Genomic DNA, 22,291 nt, shown 5'->3' with positions numbered 1-22,291 from the left:
ACCTATAATCCCAGAATTCAGGAAGTTAAGGCAGGAAGATTTAGATTTCATGGTAAACCTGGGCTTTAAAGAGATAAGAAGCAAACAAAACAAGCTATATACTTACAAAACATATAAACAAAAATACCTAAGTGTTTATGTATGCACATACACACACACACAAACAGACATATATACACATCTATTCTACGTACATTCAGTTAGTAGACAATCTTAATATATATCGTAAGGGTTATTAAGTAACTCATATATCATAATATACTAACATTTAAATAAATGTTTGTTCACTATTTTTTCATTGTTTCAAAGATTTTTTTTAAAATTAGAATTAGAACAAAATTCAAAAATAAATAATTTTAAAACATCAGTTAGGGTTGGAAAGATGATTCAGTGGTCAAAAGTACTTGTTTCTCTTCCAGAGTTTCCAGGTTTATTCCCAGTACCTACATGGCAGCTCAAAACCATCTGCAACTCCAGTTCTAGGGGATTCAAAACCTCTTCTAACTTCTGTAGGCACCAGTATACACATGATGCATATACATACATAAAGGCAAAACACATAAAGAGCCAAATATATCTTTAAAATATATATACAGAGTAGCAGATAAGATTTTATAACACCATTACTGTGTGCTTTTAGAATAAGAAAATATTATCCTTTGTATTCTAATCCTCCAAAGCAACACAAAAGGTAATTTACACTTTGTCCACTAAAAGAAATGGACTATTTCTTTTATAGTTATACAGAGTTAGCAACACTGTGTCTACTACTAAGGCAACAACTGATTTCTTCAAATAGTTTAAACAGTTCACTATTGAAGTTGTATTGTTTTGTTAAATACAAAGAGATGTGACTACAAATTCAAAAAACAGGCAATTTTGGGGAGGGAGCCTCTTGACAAAGAGTTGCTTTTTGCCTTTACATATAAATAAAGAAATAATATGCTGAAATATTAGGCTAATGGTACTCTATTCACAAAAAAAAAAATTCCTAAGGTAGTCAGGAAATAAATCCTTCAAAAGAAACTCTTTATCATTAGATGAGATTTTTCTGTCCTCATTTTAGCTTTTGAGACAGGGTCTTGCTAGTCTAGCACTAAACCCAGAACCCTCCTGCCTTTGCCTACAAGTGGGGATTACAGTAATGTACCACCATGCCTGGCCTCTTAGATGAAATTTAAAAGTGCACTTGGTCCTTATCAACTACATTTGATGCTAAGCATATCTATTCCCTACTTGCAAATCTGCTGACTCCATAAAATTTTAATTTCCAAGCCAATACTGTTGTTATGTGTCAACTGTCAAAATATTCATGTCAATCAAGTAAATGTACCTGGGCCTGGTGGCACAGCCTATCATCCCAGCACTTGGGAGTCTGAAGCTGGACTGTAAGTTCAAGGCCAGCCTGGTATATTAGCTATTTTTCTCATGTTACCTTTTTGGAGCTGAGATCCAATACATGACCAGCAACTTTAAAAAGGAGAACTGATTTCACCTTAGTCTGAGGGGTATATAAGTCCATCAGATCCAGTAAGGCATGACAGCAGACACATCAGACTCTTACTCAGATCTTGAGAGATCAGGAAGCAAAGACAGGATTCAAAAACTCTGCCAGCATTCTCCTTTTTCCTTGCCACCCTGCTGTTTTTCCTTTTTCCCTTACTTTCAGTCTGGGATTCCAGGCCATGGGACAGTATCACTCACATTAGAGGTAGGTTTTTTCTTCGGCTAAAACGCTCTAGAAATACCTTCACAGACATGCTCAAAGGTGTGGATCCAAGTGATTCTAACTCTAGTAAGTTGACAATGAAGACTAACCATCAGACCTGGGCTATATGGTGAGTTCCTGGGCAAAATGAGCTACACAGCAAGGCCTTGTCTAAAAAAGACAGACACATTAAGTAACTGGGCGATTTTTAAAGTAAAAGTGACCAGACTTATGGAAAAACACCTGTGAAAATATCTCCTGGTCCCTAAGCAATCTACCTAGCATACTAATAACTTGATACATCTCTACAGAAATTAAAACTCAATTATTAGAAAAATGATACTAGAAATTACACAATTAAAACTTAATTATTTATGGTTTCTTCAGGGATGACAGGTATGTTTTGGAACTAAAACTTTGAAAGTTGTATGGCAATAACATGTAAACACTGAACTGAATACATTCAAGTGGTTTACTGTGCTGTGAATTATATCTCACTAAAGTAGTAACTCTAAGTGAACTCAATTGACTTTCAATTGTATTTTAATGAAACTGTAACTTAAAGAGTCAACTCCCATCACTGTATCCTAAGACTACAATCAATCCCATGGGTCCAACTAGCACTAACATACCAAGGTAAAAATAAATTCTATGAGTTCATTGCAGAAAGGCTAGAAAAAGTAACAATATACTAAAACTCGTGGATCTGAAGATGGTCTTACTGTTTCTTCTGCATTTGTCTTTAGTATCTTGTTATACATTACATATGGCATTCTTAATAGACTTTTAAGTCAATTTTAATCAGGCTCATGCAGAGGTAAGTCTAGCACTCAGGAGGCAGAGGCAGAAAATTCAGGATAAAATGCAGAGGACTCCATCTCTTTCTTAACAGCAACAGATTAAGAGTTGATATAGGACTGGTATATTTTAACATAAGTCCCTAAAATATCTATGAAAACATTCCCATGAACACCAGTTTAGCCAAATGCTCCACAGTAACTCACCAATAACACATGGTATCATACCCACAGACATATTGCACAGAGATGGGTACTTACTGCAAACAGAGGACCACTGTACAAAGTGCAAACCTACTCAGTACTCCTGTACTGTCACTGCCATGAAAACTAGGTCAGAGGCTGGGCGATGGTGGCGTACACCTTTAGTCCCAGCACTCTGGAGGCAGAGGCAGGCAGATCTCTGTGAGTTTGAGACCAGCCTGGTCTACAACAGCTAGTTCCAGGACAGCCTCCAAAGCCACAGAGAAACCCTGTCTTGAAAAACAAAATAAATAAATAAATAAAATAATAAAAATAAAAATAAAAAAAGAAAGAAAACTAGGTCAGAATGAGAAACCCATACCCACATAGATTATAGGAGACCAGGGAGACATGACTAAAGGTGCTACAGATTTTACACTGTGTCAACTGGGTCCTTGGAACAGAAAAGGCCATTAGTAGAAAAACCAGTGGATTCCAAATATAAGCTGTAGTTTAGGAAACTATAAGTAAACCATATTCTAGTTATCCTTTGTTAACTTCTGTATTTTCACAAATGGTATGATTTCACAATAAATATTCTTAACATTAGATGAATCTCTGTAAGGTACACACAGAAATGTTCTGTACTATGTACACTGACATTCTATAACTCTAAAAATAAAAGGAAGAAAAAAAAAAAAAACACTAACAGGATTTCTTCCCATCTCATTTGATCCACTATTCTAAGTGGTAGTTACTGTAGCACCATGAAATGAGCAACTGATGACAACTAGTGACACTGTGGGACTTGAAATCTGGTACACTGGCCAATCTATCAAAAGTGTGAGAAAGGAAAACATTTTGTAATCATTAACTATCATTTTCCCAAGTCATAACAAGTATCAATGAAGTAGGAAAGACTTTCTGAAATCTATCTATGCCAACAATTCAACAAAGAATAAATAATCAGGAGACAGTTTGACCATAGATAAGAGTATCTTCTACATTATTATTCATTGTACTACACAAGTATTCAGTAGTCTTATAAACAAACACTAACCAAACAATATTTCCAGAAGCAGTAAGGAAAACTTAAGAAAACACTGACAGACATCAGTTAGTCATTTCTCTGCTAAACATAAGAAATTATTTTAAATGAACTTACTTTCTAGTTCTTCTTTTTCAAACTTGGTGTTCACGGTTGAGCTAGTTTTGCCAAGATCTACAACGGCTTCTTCATCAGGACCCTAGAAACAAGGCATTCTCCTTTACTATCAACCAATGCACATGAAGACCTCTTCTAGATTATTTCAAAGAACCAAAAGCAGATACCTTCTCACAAAGTAAAGGTTTGAGAGCAACTGCATCTTTTCAAAAGTGTTTATAGGAACTTTTTAAATCTACAATTATAATTCTCATGGTAAGAATGAAATCAGCAAAGTGCTGTAAACCATTTTTAAAAAAAAAAATACTAAATTTATCCTCAATAAAATACACCCTGAGCCAGGCGCTGAGCCCACCTTTAATCCCAGCCCTTGGGAGGCAGAAGAAGGTGGATTTCTGTGAGTTTGAGGCCAGCCTGGTCTATAGAGCGAGTGCCAGGATAGGCTCCAAAGCTACACAGAGAAACCCTATCTTGAACAAAACAAACAAAAAATGTATGTCAGAATGGAATGCTTGTTTTGACATTTGCTCCAAAATCATAAAGGAAAACAATTAGTGCCATGCACTACAGATAAACACAAAATTGTCAAGAATAAGTAGTGATGGGGCTGGAGATATGGCTCAGTGGTTAACAGCACTGGCTCCTCTTCCAAAGGTCCTGAGTTCAATTCCCAACAACTACATGGTGGCTCACAACCATTGGTAATGAGATCTAGTGCCCTCCTCTGACGTGCAGGCATACATGCAGGCAGAACACTATATATATAAATAAATAAATAAATCTTTTTTGAAAAGTGATTAGCTCAACATGTAGTACCATTATTACTTGTAAGTAATGTAGTGAAATATAGTCAAAGTTAGAATGTTTAATTCCCCTACAAAGGAAAAGCCAAAGTTGTAACCTCTAGGGAAATCAAGTGCAAGTTTCATACTGTTCCCATCCCCAGCTCTACAAAAATATATTCCATAAGCATTTTTATACAAAATAGCTTGTACCATTTTAAAAGAAGCTTGTAGTTTATGCTTCCTTTCTCAAGTCCTACCAACTTTAAAAGCCATCATCTACACAGTACAAATGTATTTGCATAACTCTATCAACATATGCAAACAGGCAGCATAGCCCCATCTCTCAAAGCCTAGTTATAGGTTTGAGCAGAACCTATACAGCTCTCTGGACCCTGCATAGGCTGTTGTGCTGGGAAAGGTTTGCATAACCTTTATCAGCACTGGCCTACAATGTAAGGCTTTTCCATATACCCATAATAAATTAACAAGTTGTTTATTAGATCTCCCTAAATTCTCATCATGTACACTCAGGAATAATTCAAGGAAGTTAAATAACTTGGTAGGGCTCTACACTTCAACAGGAACTGAGGGAAAAAAAAGACCAGTTTGTCCGTTAGTATAAGTTCTCCAGACTTCCTGAGTAATAGGGCCAAAGTCAGAAACAGAACTAGGTCCTAAAACAGCTCAAGTGAGAAACTACAAATCCCAATAGAACATCTCATCACTAAATGAAACTTCCAGTTGCAGGAAAGGGTAAAATCTAACTGAGTTTTTGGCCAAAGGGGACCCAAGGACATCCTCACACAACCCAGCATATTGCCAAGGTTTTTGGTTGCTCCCCACAAACTGATGGTAAGGCCCCATTGTTGAAGACAGCACTTGCACACCTTATTGAACAGGGAGAAGTTGAGCTGGTGCCTAAGAGTCTTCATCTCTACTATAGGGTTCATGATACTGGAAGGTACTCTGCATGCTACCAGAGGAGAATGGGAAACACCACCCCAGTCATAAACCCTTCCATTGACAACAGTGAACTGCTTACAAGATGCACTGGAGTAATTGTGGCACAAAGCTTGTAGGAGTAATCAAGTAATATCTGATAGGATTTAAGACCCTACATAAGATGGAATCCATGTGTGACACTGCTTGAGTAGACAAGAACCTGAGAGGACAGGGATCTAGGTGAAATCCAAATACCACTGTTCTGCTAAAGGAATAAAATAGCTCCTAATGATATTCTGCTATATTCATAGATCAGTGCCTTGTTCAGCCATCATTGTTCTTGCAGCAGATGGGAACAAATACAGAGACCCACAGCTAGACTGGGTGTAGAGTGAGAGACGTCAGAACACTCAGTCCTAAGAGGGAAGTCTCCATCAAATGCCTCCTTTCAGGGCTCAGGAAACACCGCAAAAGGAGGCAGAAAGTGTATAAGAGCCAAAAGGGATGGAGTACACCAAGGAAACAAAGCCTTCCAAACACAGCAGGGTTGAGCATTATGAGACAAAGATCTTCCAGAAATGCCATTGAGTTTGTTTTGTGTTAGTCATCGACTGCTGGGCATGGGATCTGTCCTTAATAGTGGTTTGTATACTCAGTAAGACTTCACTGGAGAAAATTTATTTTTCCTTTGTGAGAGGTTATCAATTGGAGATACTGGGATAGGTTTAGGGCTTGTGTCAACTTCCCCCTCTCAGTGCTGAGGCTCCATCTGACTTAGACCAACCCTGTGGATGCTGCCAGTCTTTGTGAGTTCATATATGCACAATCCTGCAACTGACAAGCTCTCTCCTAAACCCAAGAGGCCAAGGTTGTGTCCTAAGAGGAAACATGCTGTCCACACTAAAGGGATTAACTGCTCTCATCCAAGCTTTCATTTAGCCTGTACAACTGCCAGGATAAGAAACAATACAACTAACTCTTGGCTTCAAACAAACAACACAGCTCTATTTACACGTTCAGATGTACTAACAAGCTAATCAGCTTCCACTAAAATTGCCCTTAGTCCGGTATCTTCCATTTACTTTATATTTATACAACACCTATTTTATTTCTACACTGAGTTAAAATATACATACTCTACCATTTAAAATATTTGTCAGAGAGAAGTACTTCCACCTTGCAAAACACAGATGCCTCAGATGATGAAGGTGGACACCCCTTACTGATCTACTCAGCCTATTCCTGGGAGACTATATTCTAAAATTCCCTTCCATTCTTAATGTAATAAGTTCTTTGTGTTAGACAAGGTCTCACTAGGTAACCCTGGTTGGCCTGGAACTCTATATAGAGTAGGCTGATCTTGACTTCAAAAAGACCTGACTGCCTCTGCCTCCTGTACCACACCAGGCCTAGAATTTCTACTTATAAAGAAAAAAAGAAAAGAAACAAAAACAGGCCATTTATATTTCTTAAACTAAGAAATACATTAAACAGTTTGGGGAAAACAACTCATAGGCTAGGATTGTAGCTCTTGTAGGGGGATACTTACCTAACATGCACAGGCTCTGGGTTTGACATACACATGGGCGGAGATGGGGTCAGGGGTAAAACCTAAAAACTAGAAGTAGGTTTTAGGGTAGCAAAGATCTCTAATACCAACCAACTCTTGGGAGGCAGAAACAGACTCTTGGAAGGACTTTAGGATACAAACTGAGTTCAAGTCTACCCTGGGCTACAAAACCAACAAACAAACCTGAAAGTAGATCTAAATACATAGTTAGGAAAGATCAAGGATATATTATTTAGTGAAAAAGCAATTTACAGTTATAAATAAAATCACATACACATTAAAATCAATTAAACAAGTTTTTTTGCCAAATGTATGTTTCCATGTGTGTTTATTTCTGTTTAGTAATAAGCAAAAAGAAGAGTTTGATGGAATCTGCACCAAGCATTAACTGCTCAGAAAAAAATGTGTCTGAAGGAAAACTAAGTTCAAATATCATTTAGTTGCTATTACAGTTCTCAAATGTAACTAGCATAACAAAATAAAATTAGTTTTATTATTAAGTTTTTGACAGTTCTGAGGACTGAACCTAGGATCTTATATATGTTAGGCAATTGTTCCAGCCCTAAAATTTAAAGGGGAGGCTGTTGAACTCTGCAACCCAAACTAGCTTTGAACTAATGATAATCCTCAAACTCCCAAGTGCTAGAATTAAAGTTATAAGCCACCAAAACTGGCTTAAAGTTAAAATCTTTTAAATATAAAAATATTACAGACACAGGGCTAGGTATGTGGCTCAGGCATCAGTGTGATTAGCTAGCATGAACACAATACTGGGTTCAGTTCCCAGCACTGAACACACTAGATGTAGTTCCAGTTTGGAAGGTAGAGGTAGGAGAATCAGAAGTTCAAGGGTCATCTAAAGCTGCATAGGGAGTTCAAGGCCTGCCTGGGCTACATGGGACCCTATCTTTAAAACAAACAAAAATTTACAGCACTAACAGACCAAAGGAGGACAGGAAACAAATACATTTCTCTTTCCTCATTTTTTTCATCTGTGAACACGAGTAGTAAAGACAACATCTGCTGTAACTGCCAGTGTTGTATAGGCTGTTTCAACTGGCCATCTGGCTGTATGGGAGAAAATACAGCAAAAGTACACAGGGCACATGTAACCACAGACTGAAAGCCCAGAACAAAGGCATTAGTTATTTGAAAGAAGTAAAAATTTCTCCTAAATGCATGGCTTTTAGATGTGATACACAGGAAATCAATACTCCATGCAAAAGGTATGTTCTTTTTAAAAGCTGAAATGAAAATCCACGTGCATAGTAAATGTTTATAATGTGCAACATGAAATTGCTCACTGAGGACACACTCACTAATGAGCAGAGCCCAGCAGTCCTAGTAACATTTCATCTCTTGTATAACATTTTTAAATATTAACACTTTACTATCAATTATTTTAATTTTCACATAGAAAATACCCTTCCAACATTTTTACCTCTAAGAACATAGTACTAAAGACAACAGTAACTAAGAATAACACTAACATAATATAATTTGCAACATCCACCTAAGTAAATAATGCCATGTCACAAGAAAAACCAAAAACACCAAAGAATAAAAAAGAATTCAAATTATATCTATTCAAGTCAGGCTCAATTTCATCTTAACTTAATTCAGCTCTGGTGTTAAATTTTTTTTAATTCATAAATACCACTGTGGTACAACATAAAATATAATATTAATTATTTATAAGACACACAGCTATCTTATTCCAGAAGGAGATTAAATGATCTGTACATGAAGTAACAGGTATCCAAGGTCATTTATTACAACAGTGCTTGTACTAGGAAAAGGCTGAAAACAACTTAAGATTCCTTGAGGAAAGGAATGTCCCAATAAAGTATGTTACACAATATAGAAATAGGGTATAATAATCTCTTCAGGAGTAGAAGGAATTAAACCTGAATACTGATATAATTTGGGTTCCTTTTTCTTCCCCCATGTTTTTCATGTCTGTTTTGATACAGGACCTCAATCTATACCCCAGGCTGGACTGGAATTCATATGCAGCCCAGGAAATCTTTCTATCTTAGCCTCCTGGGTGCTGGGAAGCAGGTACGACCCACAACACCTGACTTGTTCATCTATGTATCTGACTTTTCTTATACCATGACATTATGCTAGAATAAAATTAAAATTTGAATTTTAACTAAAGACAATCCAAATCTGAACAAAAAGTCTCTAAGAGAAATAAAAGTAAATGTAAGGAAATAGAAATTATGAGGACAGAAAAACTGGAGTAAGAATGAGGCAAACACCGGCAAGAAAAAGCCCTCAGCAAAAATGAGAGTTTAGGCATGGGACACAGGATTACTGTCACAAGCCAGTTCAAAAACTCACTTGGATTCTGTGTGAAATTTTAAACTCTAAAGATTTCACTATTTTTACAAGGAGATATACTCGCTCCAAGATTTAACAAATACAGACTTGCCAAGACACAGGAATACCTTAGGAGTCAAATTAACAGAGACAAAAATTTTTAATTTTTTTTTTAAACTACTGACATTAGCCTAGAATAATGGCTCATGTCTAATTCTAGCATGAGCAGCCAAGACCAACCATTATCACAAGTTCCACCCTGGGCTATATAGTATATTCCAGGACAGTCTGGGATACAAAAAGAAATACAGTAGTACATTCCTATAATTCCATCAGACAGAAGGGAGAGAACTGTCACAAAATTTGAGGCCAGCCTGGTCTTCTAGTCAGCCAGGTATATATAGTGAGATCTTGTATCACACAACACACTCACAACACACACACACACACACACACACACACACACACACACACACAGACACACACACACCAAAACAAAACACAAAAAACAAAACACAAAACCTTGTATAACTACTCTTCATTATTGAAAACCAGAGTGGGATGTGAGAAGGTCTACAAAGATTGAATGAATGGTTTTCAAGGTGCCACAAACCAGATGTGATGGCCCTAAACTGCAATCCCTAAAACTGGGAGACTGAGATAACTGGACTGCTAGAGTTCCAACCCAGATTTGGCTATAGTATGAGGTCATGTCTCAAAAACATGGAGGGGAGGGGGTGGGAGGGAGGGAGAATAAACCTCATTTCCTTACTCAGGAATGATTTAAGTATTACACCAAAAACAGGGGCAAGTGTCAGTGAGTGAAAACTGGCAACTTAATTCTCCAATTTATTAGTTTAGTTAACATGACTCTCCAGGAAAGAAAATCTGGATGCAAAGGAATTATCTTTTGAAACCCTGACGAATGAGACCATACAGGGATCTACATGGAATATGCTTTTTCCAATTTAATTTTCTTTTTTTGTTGTTGTTTTTAATGAGAACTTCATGTGTATTATAAACAATCATCAAATCTGATTTTAAAATGGTAAAAGAAGTGTGTTCATATATGTTTGGCACAAAGCTATATATGAGTAAAGGATATATATATTATTATTGACTAATAATCACATAATAAGAAGATGAGTCATCTTCACTGTTTTTGAAAGAAACCTCTGAACATAAATAAATGCATTTATGGTAGATCTTGAAACCTAATCTGATATAAGGTATCTTTTGCAGACTCCAATTCAATTTTCGTTCTTTCTTTTAATATAAAAGATGAAAGAAATTCACAAAGTTTAAGTGGTTTGTTCAATCATACTGCAGTAACAGAACTACAATAAAAAGCCAAGACTCCTGAATGCCATTTATGTGAAATCTTGATTCACTAAACTACAGATCAAGGTCACTTGCCATACATACAGCATTTCCTACTTAATAACAAATCCATAGAATCACTTAATTATCTTTCAGGCTGAAGAATAAATTACCAAAGGCAGTAACCATATTAGGTTTGTTCTTCACAATATCAGGCAGGAAAGTTCTTTCTTTAATGTGCCAAATGTTCAATTTGTCTCAAGGTATAAGTCACAATTAAAAATGTAAAAAAATTTTAAAAACTTAAAAGATTCCTTCGGGGGGGGGGGGGGGGCAACTGGAGATACAGCTCAGGGCTGTTCTTCCAGAGGTCCTGGGTTCAATTTCCAGAGCCCATTTGACAGTTCACAACTATGTATAACTTAAGTTCCAGGGAATCCAACAGTTTTACACAGATATACATGCAGGCAAAATACCAAAGCACATAAATTTTTTTTAATCCCTTCTGGGGAATAGAGAGGAAGTTTAGCAGTTAAGGGCACTTACTGCTCTCCCAGAGGACCATATGGGGGCTAACAACCACTTCGAAACTGTAGCTCCACAGAAACTGATACAGGTACCTGCACTCACATGTACACAACCATATGTAGACACACACACACACCTACAAAAAATAATAATAAATCTTTTAGAAGATCCCTTCTAGCCGGGCATTGGTGGCACATGCCTTTAATCCCAGCACTTGGGAGGCAGAGGCAGGTGGATGGATCTCTGTGAGTTCGAGTCCAGCCTGGTCTCCACAGTGAGTGCCAGGATAGGCTCCAAAGAGAAACCCTGTCTCAAAAAAACAAAAAGATCCCTTCTAAACATTATACTTAAAAATGTAACAGATCAATTTATATTTTAAGAACCCAGAATCAGTACAAAGTCAAAATGCAATTCACAGATAAGAACCCAAGTGCCCCCCCAAAAAAATAAAATCTTTTTACTAAAATTACATGCTATAACTAAAGTTTCTCTTAGTCATTTCTCTTGCCTGAAAAAGCAACATTTACAACATATACCTTACTTGGTCAAATTGTCAGAATATGGGACTTATATTACAAGGCATAGCATGAAGAATATCATGTTGTCAAAATTACTTAAAATGTACCATAAAGCTAGTATAAGAGCTTTTGACATCAAAGTTTGCAAAATCCAGTATTAAAATAGACATAAGAGCGCACCATTAGAAATGCATTTTCTATCATAACCCAAAAGTAAGACCTCTCATAGTTTCTGATTATTGAACATGTAATTTTAGTTACCAAATATTTTAACTCCCATGATGTGATTTCTTTCCAACTATCTTAGCCACATAACTGTTTTGAATTATTTCTTTTAGTTTTTGAGATTATAGTATAATTACATCATCCCTCTTCCCTTTTCCTCCCTCCAAGCCTCCCATATGCCCTTCCTTGAAAAGAACTTTTGTAGAGTGGGAAGATGCTGCCAATTTTCCTAACTTTACATAGGCATTACTCTTCAGCAAACAAGTTCCACAGCCAAGGACAGAGAAGATGATCATATTCTAAGCCAGTGTTGATTGAGCCCCACATTTCTCCAGGATACATTATTAAGCTTAGAAAGATTAAAGTTTACCTGTAAATAAAACACAAATCTAACTAATACCTAACATGTAATACCTACATGTAACTTCCTCGCCAGCCGAAATCTTTCCATAGTAATACTGACAGGATACACCTTGTTTTTGACAGTGCAGTAAATCCCCAGAAGAGTCCAGGGACAGTGAGGGCACATCTGATTTAGGTCACTGTGCTTTATACAGATGAACTCCTCTAAGTTGCTTTTATGGCACAGCCAATCACTGTCTTGTATGTTACCTAATCTTCCAAGCTGATAACTACAACTTAGAAAGGGTCAGGTCACTAACCAAATCTGGAGTGTAACAAACACATTTAGAAATACTGAAAGAAACCAGGTATTTCTGCAATCTCTGCACTTGGGAGATGATGGCAAGAAGATCAAGAATTCAAGGCCAGCATCTACTACAGAGTGAGTTTACGGCTAGCTAGGGAGGGTACCATGAAACTTTATCTTTAAAACAAAGTGTAGGGAAGAGAAAGGGAAGGAAGCAAGAAAAGGAAAGATGAACTAAAAGAATACAGCAACCAATTTAAAAGAAGTCTCTCAACAACATTAGAACAAAGAGAGCATATCCTAAGTATCCTGTGTGTGGATATTTAAGTGTATGTGTGTACCTTACTGTACTTGTGTATGTATTCTTGTCTTTTTTGTTCTGGTGTACATGTCTATAAGCTGTGACCAGGAAGCTCGTCACTTAATTTCAGCAAAACCTAAATGCTTTTATTCAGAGAGAACTTGTTTTTGAGGACCACTAAATTTATACCAAATTACCTCCAACTATATTACTAATAGAATTGACAGTCATATTATAATCTCTAACAACTTGAAGAAAGACAAAAGCCAGCAGCACAGGCCCAGTATCTGGACCTTCCATAATACTCTTGTTACTGGAGACTTCAACAGGCTTTTGTTACTAAGAGTTACATGTTCTTTTACCACAGTACAATTAAAACTCAAAAAGTAAAGTGTTTATTTAGAAAACAATAAATGCATGGCAACTTATGTGACACATTAATGAAAATAAGTATATCAAAGCAATCCAAATTTCAGTGAGGATAAGTGTGTTTTTGATTGAAACTAGTTCTCCCTATGTAGTCCAGGCTGGCCTCAAACTTGTAATCCTCCTGCCTCAGTCTCCCAAATGCTGGGAATGATAATAGTACGCCATAATACAGAACAAATATTGTTCAATTAACAGTGGAAACTCCTCTTTATTACTAATTCAACTCAAGTCATTTCTGAAAAGTTAGTTGCATTGCAAAATCTGAAACAATTTCATGTGAATGTTCTACATACAGTTATCAAAACCCACTTGTGTATGTACATATTCTTGTCTTGTTTTTCTGTTTTGGTATATGTGTCTATAAGCGGTGGGGAAACAAATTCCCTCATTAAAAGGGGTTTGCCATTTTGTATAGAGTGGATGGACAGTGACCTGCCAAAGATCTGGCCATCTCTGGACACCAGCACAAGAGTCACAGGTAAACACCAGCTTTGTTTTTATGTGGGTGCAGGGGACCCAAACTCAGGTCTTCATGTTTGCACATCATTCATGTTACCCATTGAACAATCTCCCCAACCAATTTTCAGTTTTTGAAACAAGGTATTCTATAGACTAGAATGTTAGAAGCACAGAAATCTTCCTTACTCAACTTCCCAAGTGCCTCCTCTCTGGTTTTGTAATTTGAATAGGTATCACATTGAATATTAGTGTCTTTCTAAATGCCAGGTTTCATGTCATAGTAAGAAAAATAAAAACCCAGGTTTGTCAATAAAGCCATCACCATGTGTGGTTAACACCAAGTACTGAGAGATATTAAGTGTCAGGCTGGTAGAACCAAATTTAAAATCCCTTTTGCCTGAAAGCCCAGATTATTACTGCTGGTTAAAAACAATACAAAACAAACAAACAAAAAAATACCATCAATTGTCTTACTGGAAGTAAAAGGTTCTTTTAATTTATATTTGAGGAAACATCTACCATATGCCACATTGTCAGCTGTACGAGTGAAAACAATAAAAGAAGTGATCAGCATATATAAAGGCCCCATGTTCAGTTCTCAGACCCAAGTAAACAAATTCACTCACTGAATCCATATATCCATTTAAGAAACCATGTCCTACCTCCAGAAACTACTCATTCTTTGATGGACTACTCAAACATTCTCATTTCACAAGAGTTCTTTAGGTACTCAGTAACTATTCAAATCAAGGACTAGCCAATGTCGAAGCCACAGTGTTCCAACACATCACCTACAATCCTCAAAGTAACTATCTGTCCTACATAATGCTATTTCCTCATAAATCTCTTGGGAGAATTCTCAGAAAATAAATTATTCAACCACAAAAATGTTCAATTATTTTTCAATACTTCAAATCTACTAGTAATTAGGGGCTGGAGAGATGGCTCAGAGGTTAAAAGCACTGACTGCTCTTCCAGAGGTCCTGAGTTCAATTCCCAGCAACCACATGGTGGCTCACAACCATCCGTTATAAGATCTGGTGCCCTCTTCTGGTGTGCAGATATACATGGAAGCAGAATGTTGTATACATAATAAATAAAATCTTTAAAAGAATCTACTAGTAATTAGTAACAGCTAATAATATTAAAAGTATTACCATAAAAAGCAAAAATGATAACACAGTAGTAGGTCAACATAAATATAATAAGCATGGATTTTGGTCTTAATTTGATTTCTACATATAAATCAGAAAGGAAATGGTTAGAGAAAAAAAAAAATCCATGTAAACCAAATGAAGACTTGCTTCATTTACAACACACTTCAATAAGCACAAGGCCAGACCACATTCTCCACACTGCTTCCTTTACATGGCTTAATTTAGGTAACCATTTCAGTTTCACTACCACCAAAATTCAGACCTCACCATAAGACAATCTCCTAATGGTTTTGATTAGAAATAGGAAATTATCTTCCTATGCTGTATATAGGTTAAAGACAAATCCCCAAGGCCATTTTTAAAGTTGTATCAAATGTCCATAGCATTTCAAGAATTTTGTTTATAACTATATTTTGACATATGTACAAGTGAGTATACCACCATACACCATATCTGGCTATTTTTTTCTTAAAAGTAAGGTTGGGGTGCTGACTAACATTCCGAAGGCCCTGGGTTCAAACCTCGGCACTGCAAATACAAAAATAATATTATTACATACTTAAATGTCAAAGACAAAAATAATACAAATTCAATTTGCATTTGCTTTGAGAAATGTCAATTTAATTACAGTGTTTATAGTATTTGTCTAATAGTTGTTTCCTCAGAATTGAAAGAAATTTACAGGCTCAGGAAGTAAACCAAACCTATAGGTCTCATCAAGCAGTTCAAAGTAATAAGAATCACCAGGCCCATCATCAAGGTTAATCCAGATTGCTAGGTTGGCTAAGCTGCCTACAAATTGAAGAGGGAGCTCCTGGGGTATAAATTTTGTCCTTTCTCAGTGATTCAGCTGCTGTGAGTGATACATCACCTATAGCTCTGAAAGTAACCCCAATACATTCACTGGTTCACTAACCTAGACTTGGTAGAATAATGTCTTTGGTCTGTCATCCATGTCCTACCTGAAGTAGACATTTGTTCACATCACCCCAAGAAAAGTCACACAGCAATATTTAATCATAAAGATGCAGTTATCATATTGGGCTACACTTAGGTAGAAAATTTTACATAAGAAATTAAAAGGTAACCTGGTAAAGACAAACTCAAACTCATTTAAATATAATTTTAATAACTTAAACTAGGGGATACAAATGGTTCAGGAGTTAAGAGCACTTTGGTCCACTTCCAGAGAACCAAAGTTCAAATCCCAGCACTCATGTTGGGTGGTTTATAGCCTGTAACTATAACTCCAAGAGATGATGCCTTCTTCTGATCTCTTCAGACACACATCCCCCAACACACATGCATACATACATATACACATACACACACACACACATACAAGTTTAAAATGTCAAACTAGACCTGCACAACAGCAAGTTAATTAGTATTCCAGCATGGATGAAGAGGGTTCATGAGATTCAACCCCTAGCTGAGGAACAGGAGAGGGAGAGTCATTTTTCTTCTGGAATGTTGCCGATGCTCAAGTGGAAAGCCCCACACTCGTGTACTGACAGGCAGCACTAATTAGACTCAATGGTTATAAAAGGAAAAAACAAAAAGAAGAAAGAACTAGGACATGAAGGTGAAAGGAAGGAAGAAGTGTTAGGAAGGTCCAGAGAAAGTTGGAGGGGAGCTGGTATTAAAATACATTGTATATATGTATGAAATTGCCAAAGAATAAATAAAACATTATAAAAATAGAGGTCAAAGGGGATTAGAGAGGTAACTTAATGGTTCACTGGTTAAAAACACTTGGTAAGCAAGCCCAAGGACCAGAGTTCAGATACCAGCAACCACATAACAAGCCAGATGTTCAATGCATCCTTGAGGCCCCAATACCAAGAAGGGTGGGTGAAGAAAGGATGATCACTGGGGCTTGCTGGCTTCCAACCTAGAAGCTGTGGCTGAGAGTGTGTGCATGACATACAGCTCCAGGTTCAGGGAATGAAAAAGTAAACTCAATGTCACCTTCCTCTGCCTTCCATGTACACACACAAGCACAAACACATAAGCATACCCCATATTCAGACACATACACACAAAATAACAACAACAACAAAGTCAAAATACAGGTTGGGGAGACAACTTAGTGAATAGTGTGCTTTTTGCAAAAGTGTGAAGCCCTGAGTTTAAATTCCAAGAGCTATATAAAGCCAGGCAGACATAGCAGCTGCCTGCAATTCCAGTAGTGGAGAGAGGAAGTGATAGGGGATCTGGGAGACAAGCTGGGTAGCCAGACTAGTCACAAAGGCAACTGGGGTTTAGCAAAAGACTTTGCCTCAATAAAGAAACTGGAGAGCAATCAAGGAAGACATCTGACATCAACTTTGGGTCTCTGCATGCACACCCATTATACACATGTACACATATACATACATACACATACAGACACACACATGTAAAAAAAAATGTCAAAATATGGTTGGGCATGGTGATGTATGTTTATCACCCCCACATGTAAGACAGCAACATGCTCAAGACCAACTTGGGCTATAGATGTGTGTGTATACGTGTGTGGCTTAATATAGCAAACAGAGTTAGACTTACTCTGTCCTCCCTCTTTTGACACTTTTGTTCTCTTGGCTCTATGACTCTTGAATCAAATCCTTTGGAACAGAGATAATAAATCTCAGCATTGATGATATTTTGGTCTACACATTACTTTGCTTTAGCAGGCCATACAACTGGTAGGCCATCACATATTTAGTCTTAACTGATGTCAAAAGCATGCACACACACACACACACACACACACACACACACAAACACACACACACACACACACACCAAGTTAGGATAAGCTAAAATATCTGCAAATGCTGCCACATGTCCACTGGAAAGTAAAAAGATACCTTAAGTCCACCAACAATGAAATTCACTGCTTTGGAAATAACCATGAGGTAATATTAATTTTAAAGAACTTGAAGGAAAAAAAATTTGAATCTATGTGGTTCTTCTTCAGCAACAGTATGAAGAGGTATATAATCCAATGTAAAGCAAAGCCTCCATCCTTTCACAAAAACTTACCTAAACACATCTTGAACTTAAAGAGTTTTACTAAATATATTTGTTTTCCAGGGCACAGAAATACACATGCACATAAATGCTATTCTGTATTCCTCTCGTTATTTTAATAAAATACATTTTAATAAACTACATATTTAATAAAATACGTAAAAGTAGGCTGAAAAACTTTTATCTATGTGTTTCCAAATGGTACATAACAAGTGTTCGGGCTTTAGTCTAATGAACTTTCACATATGAAAACGGCTGTCAAGACCAAAGCACTTCTAGAGTAATCCACACAGACCTATTAAACATACTGTAAAGTTATCAGCTCTTGTCTCTGCACTCTTCCTTGTTTTGGGTTTGAGACAGAGTCTTGCAATGCAACTCATGCAGAACTCAAAGTGCTAAGTTTTGTTTAAGATACACTGAATCCTAAGACAGGAGTGCATTTATATAATCCTAACACTATGGGAGCTGAAGCAGGAGAACCAGTGCTAATTAAAAGTCATTAAAAGTACCAGGACAGGTCGGAAGTTGGTGGCACACGCCTTTAATCCTAGCACTCAGGAGGCAAAGGTAGGCAGATCTCTGTGAGTTTGAGGCCAGCCTGATCTACAGAGAGAGTTCCAGGACAGGCTCCAAAGCAATACAGAGAAACTCTGTCTTGAAAAACAAAAAGTACCAAGATAGCCAGGGCTACATAGGGAAGATCCTGTCTCAAAACAACAAAAGATTAACTATTATGAGGCCTAGAAAATCATCTTAAACTCAACCTAAATGACATTCTCTTCTCTGCATTTACCTTGGTAAATAAGACACTCTCATTTGGCTGCTTAGCATAAATATGACCATTGCCCAATGCTTTTCTATTATTTCAGCCAAGTGACAAATCCAGTGGATTCAGCTGCCTAAGGAGCTTAAGGCAACCTGCTTCTCCTTTTACTTTTTCTAATCATCATAGCTCTCTTCACTGGCCTGGAAAATGTGGTAACTTTCTCATTGGATTCCAGCTTCCATGAAATTGTCTCTAGAACTGTGTGAGGAAACTTTACTGACTGTTCCCCCATTTAACATCCACAGCTCTTGAGAAAGAACCCAAGTCAAAGATCTACCTTACTCCCCTTCTCCAACACTGCCTGTCGTCTACTTTGCTATTTATTTGTGTGTATGCATGTTTTACCTACATGTTATATCTGTGCACCACATGCATGCCTGGATCCCAGGTAGGCCAGAAGAGGCATCAGATCCCTGAGAACAGAAGTTACAGGGGGCTGATAGCTGCCATGAATGGGCTTAGAGCAACATCGAGTGACTGAGCCCTCTTTTCAGCCCCCTGTTGTATGCTTTTCCTTGCTGTCCAATACCTCAATCATTCTCAACTTATTTTAGAGACTTGAACATCTTAAACTTGAACATACTAAACTAACAACTAGGACTTGGAATATTTTATGTCTGCTCCTTGATAAATGTTGTTAGATAATTGATTGAAAAGGGGAATAAAGTTTGACGTTGAATAAAATTAATTCTATTCATTACTTCTTAGAAATAGGCACCTGTTTTATAGTTCCTGTTTTTCTAAATGAGTAACCTCACCTACATTCACATCTCCCAAAGATTTTATAAAATTCCCCTTTATTATACCATTCTTCCATTTTATTCTTTATGTATTCTTTTGAGATAGAGACTAATTATATAGCCCAGATTGGCCTCAAGCTGGCAATCTTCCTGGCTCTGTTTCCTTTCTTATTCTTTAACTTTGTCTGTTTAGTCTCATAAAATTTGCCATTATGAACAAATATAAGGAGGTGCAAGAAATCACCCAGACCCTTATCTCTGGTCCAATGACCTCCAGCTTGGTTTTTTGTTTTGTTTAATCTCATTTCCTCTAAGTATTAATTTTGTTACTATCATTAGGGCCCCACACATGCTAGGAAAGACTAGTCCTGAGCTATAGCCCTGACTCCTTTTTACTTTTTGTTATGAGATGGGGTAATCAATCAGTTGTCCAGAGTGGCCTTGAACTCACTCTGGATCCCAGGTGGGGATTCAACTTGTGATGTTTAGCCTCCCAATAGCTGGGATTACAGGTCTATGCTACTAGACTCAGCCAGTGCCTCAGCTTCCCAATATTTGGGATTATAGGTCTACGCCACCAGACCCAGTCAGCAGGCACTTATTTTTATCTACAAAAAATATGTATTGCTAGAGAATATGGGAAATACAGGAAATTATGTTTGGGATCTCTGCACTTTGGAGGATGTTAAATAAAATATCTTACCAAGTATTTGTTAAAATTAATAAATGCACTTGAAAGTTTAGTTTATATTCTGTTCAGCGTGAAGACTGTTGTATTATGAAGTATTTCATTTGAATATGAGTTGTTGAAATAAATATCCAATGCAGGCAACAAACATTTGCTATAATTGGTAAAGACCGGCTAGTTGACCTCAATTTGGTAATGCTTTAATGTGAAGTTTTATATTACTACTTCATAATTGGTATTTCTCATCCCAGTAAGAAAACAGAAATTCTGTGAGGTTATGAAGCAGGCTTCTCTTGGTTTCTGTATCAAAACCTTGTTTAAACTTCCCAGACTTCTGAAAGCACTAAAGTTCTTTGTGGGATCCAAGAAATGATGACCAAACACTCCTGGACAACTGGAAAAGGGCTCAGGGAAGAGCTACCTCTAACTTTCTCATGTCTGACATGTGTTTCTTTCTCCGGTCCACCAGAAATCACTGTCTGTACTGGCTCTAGTTTCCTGCTTTCTCAGCGGAGTCTGTACTCTGGATCCTTCTGCATACAGTTAAGACTATAGCTTTTAATTAAAAAGATTAGTCAAAACACTGCATTGTTGTAGAATGCAAACAACCAGCAACCAGCAACGTGCCTGTAATCCAGCACGTAAAGTTGCAGCAGGCAGGAGGATACAAGGGTGTGTTGGGAGCCATCTGCTGGTAGGAAGACTGTCTGAAACTGTGAATGTGATGCCTGGATTGTGCTGCCTCTGAATTTTGTCTTATTTTGAAAAAGTTTGTAAGAATTTGTGATCATGATCATTTCTCAAATTCCCTATTTAAACAGCTAGATAAAATAATAAGTTGAATGAGCACTATATTTATTCTGAAAAAAATACCAAATTCTTAATAAAAGGGAGACCAAGTCTTCCAAATGCAAAAATAATCCCAAGGAAAACTATCCTGTAGGTAGGACATGTGCAAAAATACCTGAGACAGGTCCTCCTGACAACTGGGAGTAGATAAGAGCACTCACTCGTCCTAAAAGGCCCCACTGAGGTGTACACTATGAGGCTAGATGGCAATTGCAGTCACAAAGAGTGTTCACAAATCCCAAATCACAAATAAAAGTAAAAGCAGAGGAACATCAAAGGTTCCTACTGTATAGTAACTCTAAAGATAGAAACAGCACAATTTCAGCATTTCCAGAACAACGGAACAGTCGTCATCTAATCTGAGCTTGTAAATCCTTCTTGTCATTAGTTATTTTATAATTATGTACAAGAAAAAACCATGCTTTCCATAAAACAAAAACCACAGAAGGAGTAGCAAACAAGTAAAATTCATAGTTTCCAAAAATTTATAAACATCTAAAACTAGTGAAAATTGATTTGTTTTCCTGGTGTTCAATACTTATCATCTACTTAAAGCCTTACCTCTCAAGTTAAACTAAGGACAGTGCTCAAGTGGCCATACTGTAATCCCAACATTAAGAAGGCAGAAGTACTGAATTCCTGAATAGTCTGGGCACTTACTATTATCCCAACACTCAATGAGGTTATGTACAAGTTCAAGGCCAGCCTAGGCTACAAAACAAGTCACTATCTCAAAAATAACAAAAAAGAACCTTTAGTGGGTTTGTTATTTTATCTAAAGGGTTATATAATCTCTGAACACACTAAGGCTTATATTCAAATACAAACAAAAATACTTTAATGCAAAGAAAATAACTTCAAGAGATGGAAAAAAATGATCTTCTTTTTCCTAAATGTTAAGTTTTAAAACTTAATTTAATAAAAATCATTTTCATAGGCTGAGTTCTAATTCCCTTTTTAGGAAGTAATAGATGCTACAACACATGGTGTGTATAATACATAAAGGACACATGATTCAGATTACTAGGGAGTTCAAGGTAAATGGTGCCCTCTGTAGGAAAATCAAGAACATAGTGTGACCAGTGTTCCCCACAACTGTGACATTG

At 36.9% G+C, this 22,291-nt stretch overlaps 1 protein-coding gene across 10 annotated transcripts in view; it reads right to left on the bottom strand.

Annotated features, from left to right (window-relative positions):
- Slc4a7 (solute carrier family 4 member 7) overlaps nt 1-22,291 on the bottom strand; it is a 92,219-nt gene that overhangs the window by 61,557 nt on the left and 8,371 nt on the right. For all 10 annotated transcript variants that reach the window (XM_027389363.2, XM_027389368.2, XM_027389370.2 and 7 more), the window contains exon 2: nt 3,854-3,935. In XM_027389363.2, the coding sequence (XP_027245164.1) occupies nt 3,854-3,935 (82 nt within the window). The remainder of the gene's footprint in view (nt 1-3,853; nt 3,936-22,291) is intronic.

This window comes from Cricetulus griseus, assembly GCF_003668045.3.
Source record: "Cricetulus griseus strain 17A/GY chromosome 1 unlocalized genomic scaffold, alternate assembly CriGri-PICRH-1.0 chr1_1, whole genome shotgun sequence".
NCBI classification, from domain to species: domain Eukaryota; kingdom Metazoa; phylum Chordata; class Mammalia; order Rodentia; family Cricetidae; genus Cricetulus; species Cricetulus griseus.
This window is presented reverse-complemented; position numbering and strand designations above follow the sequence as displayed.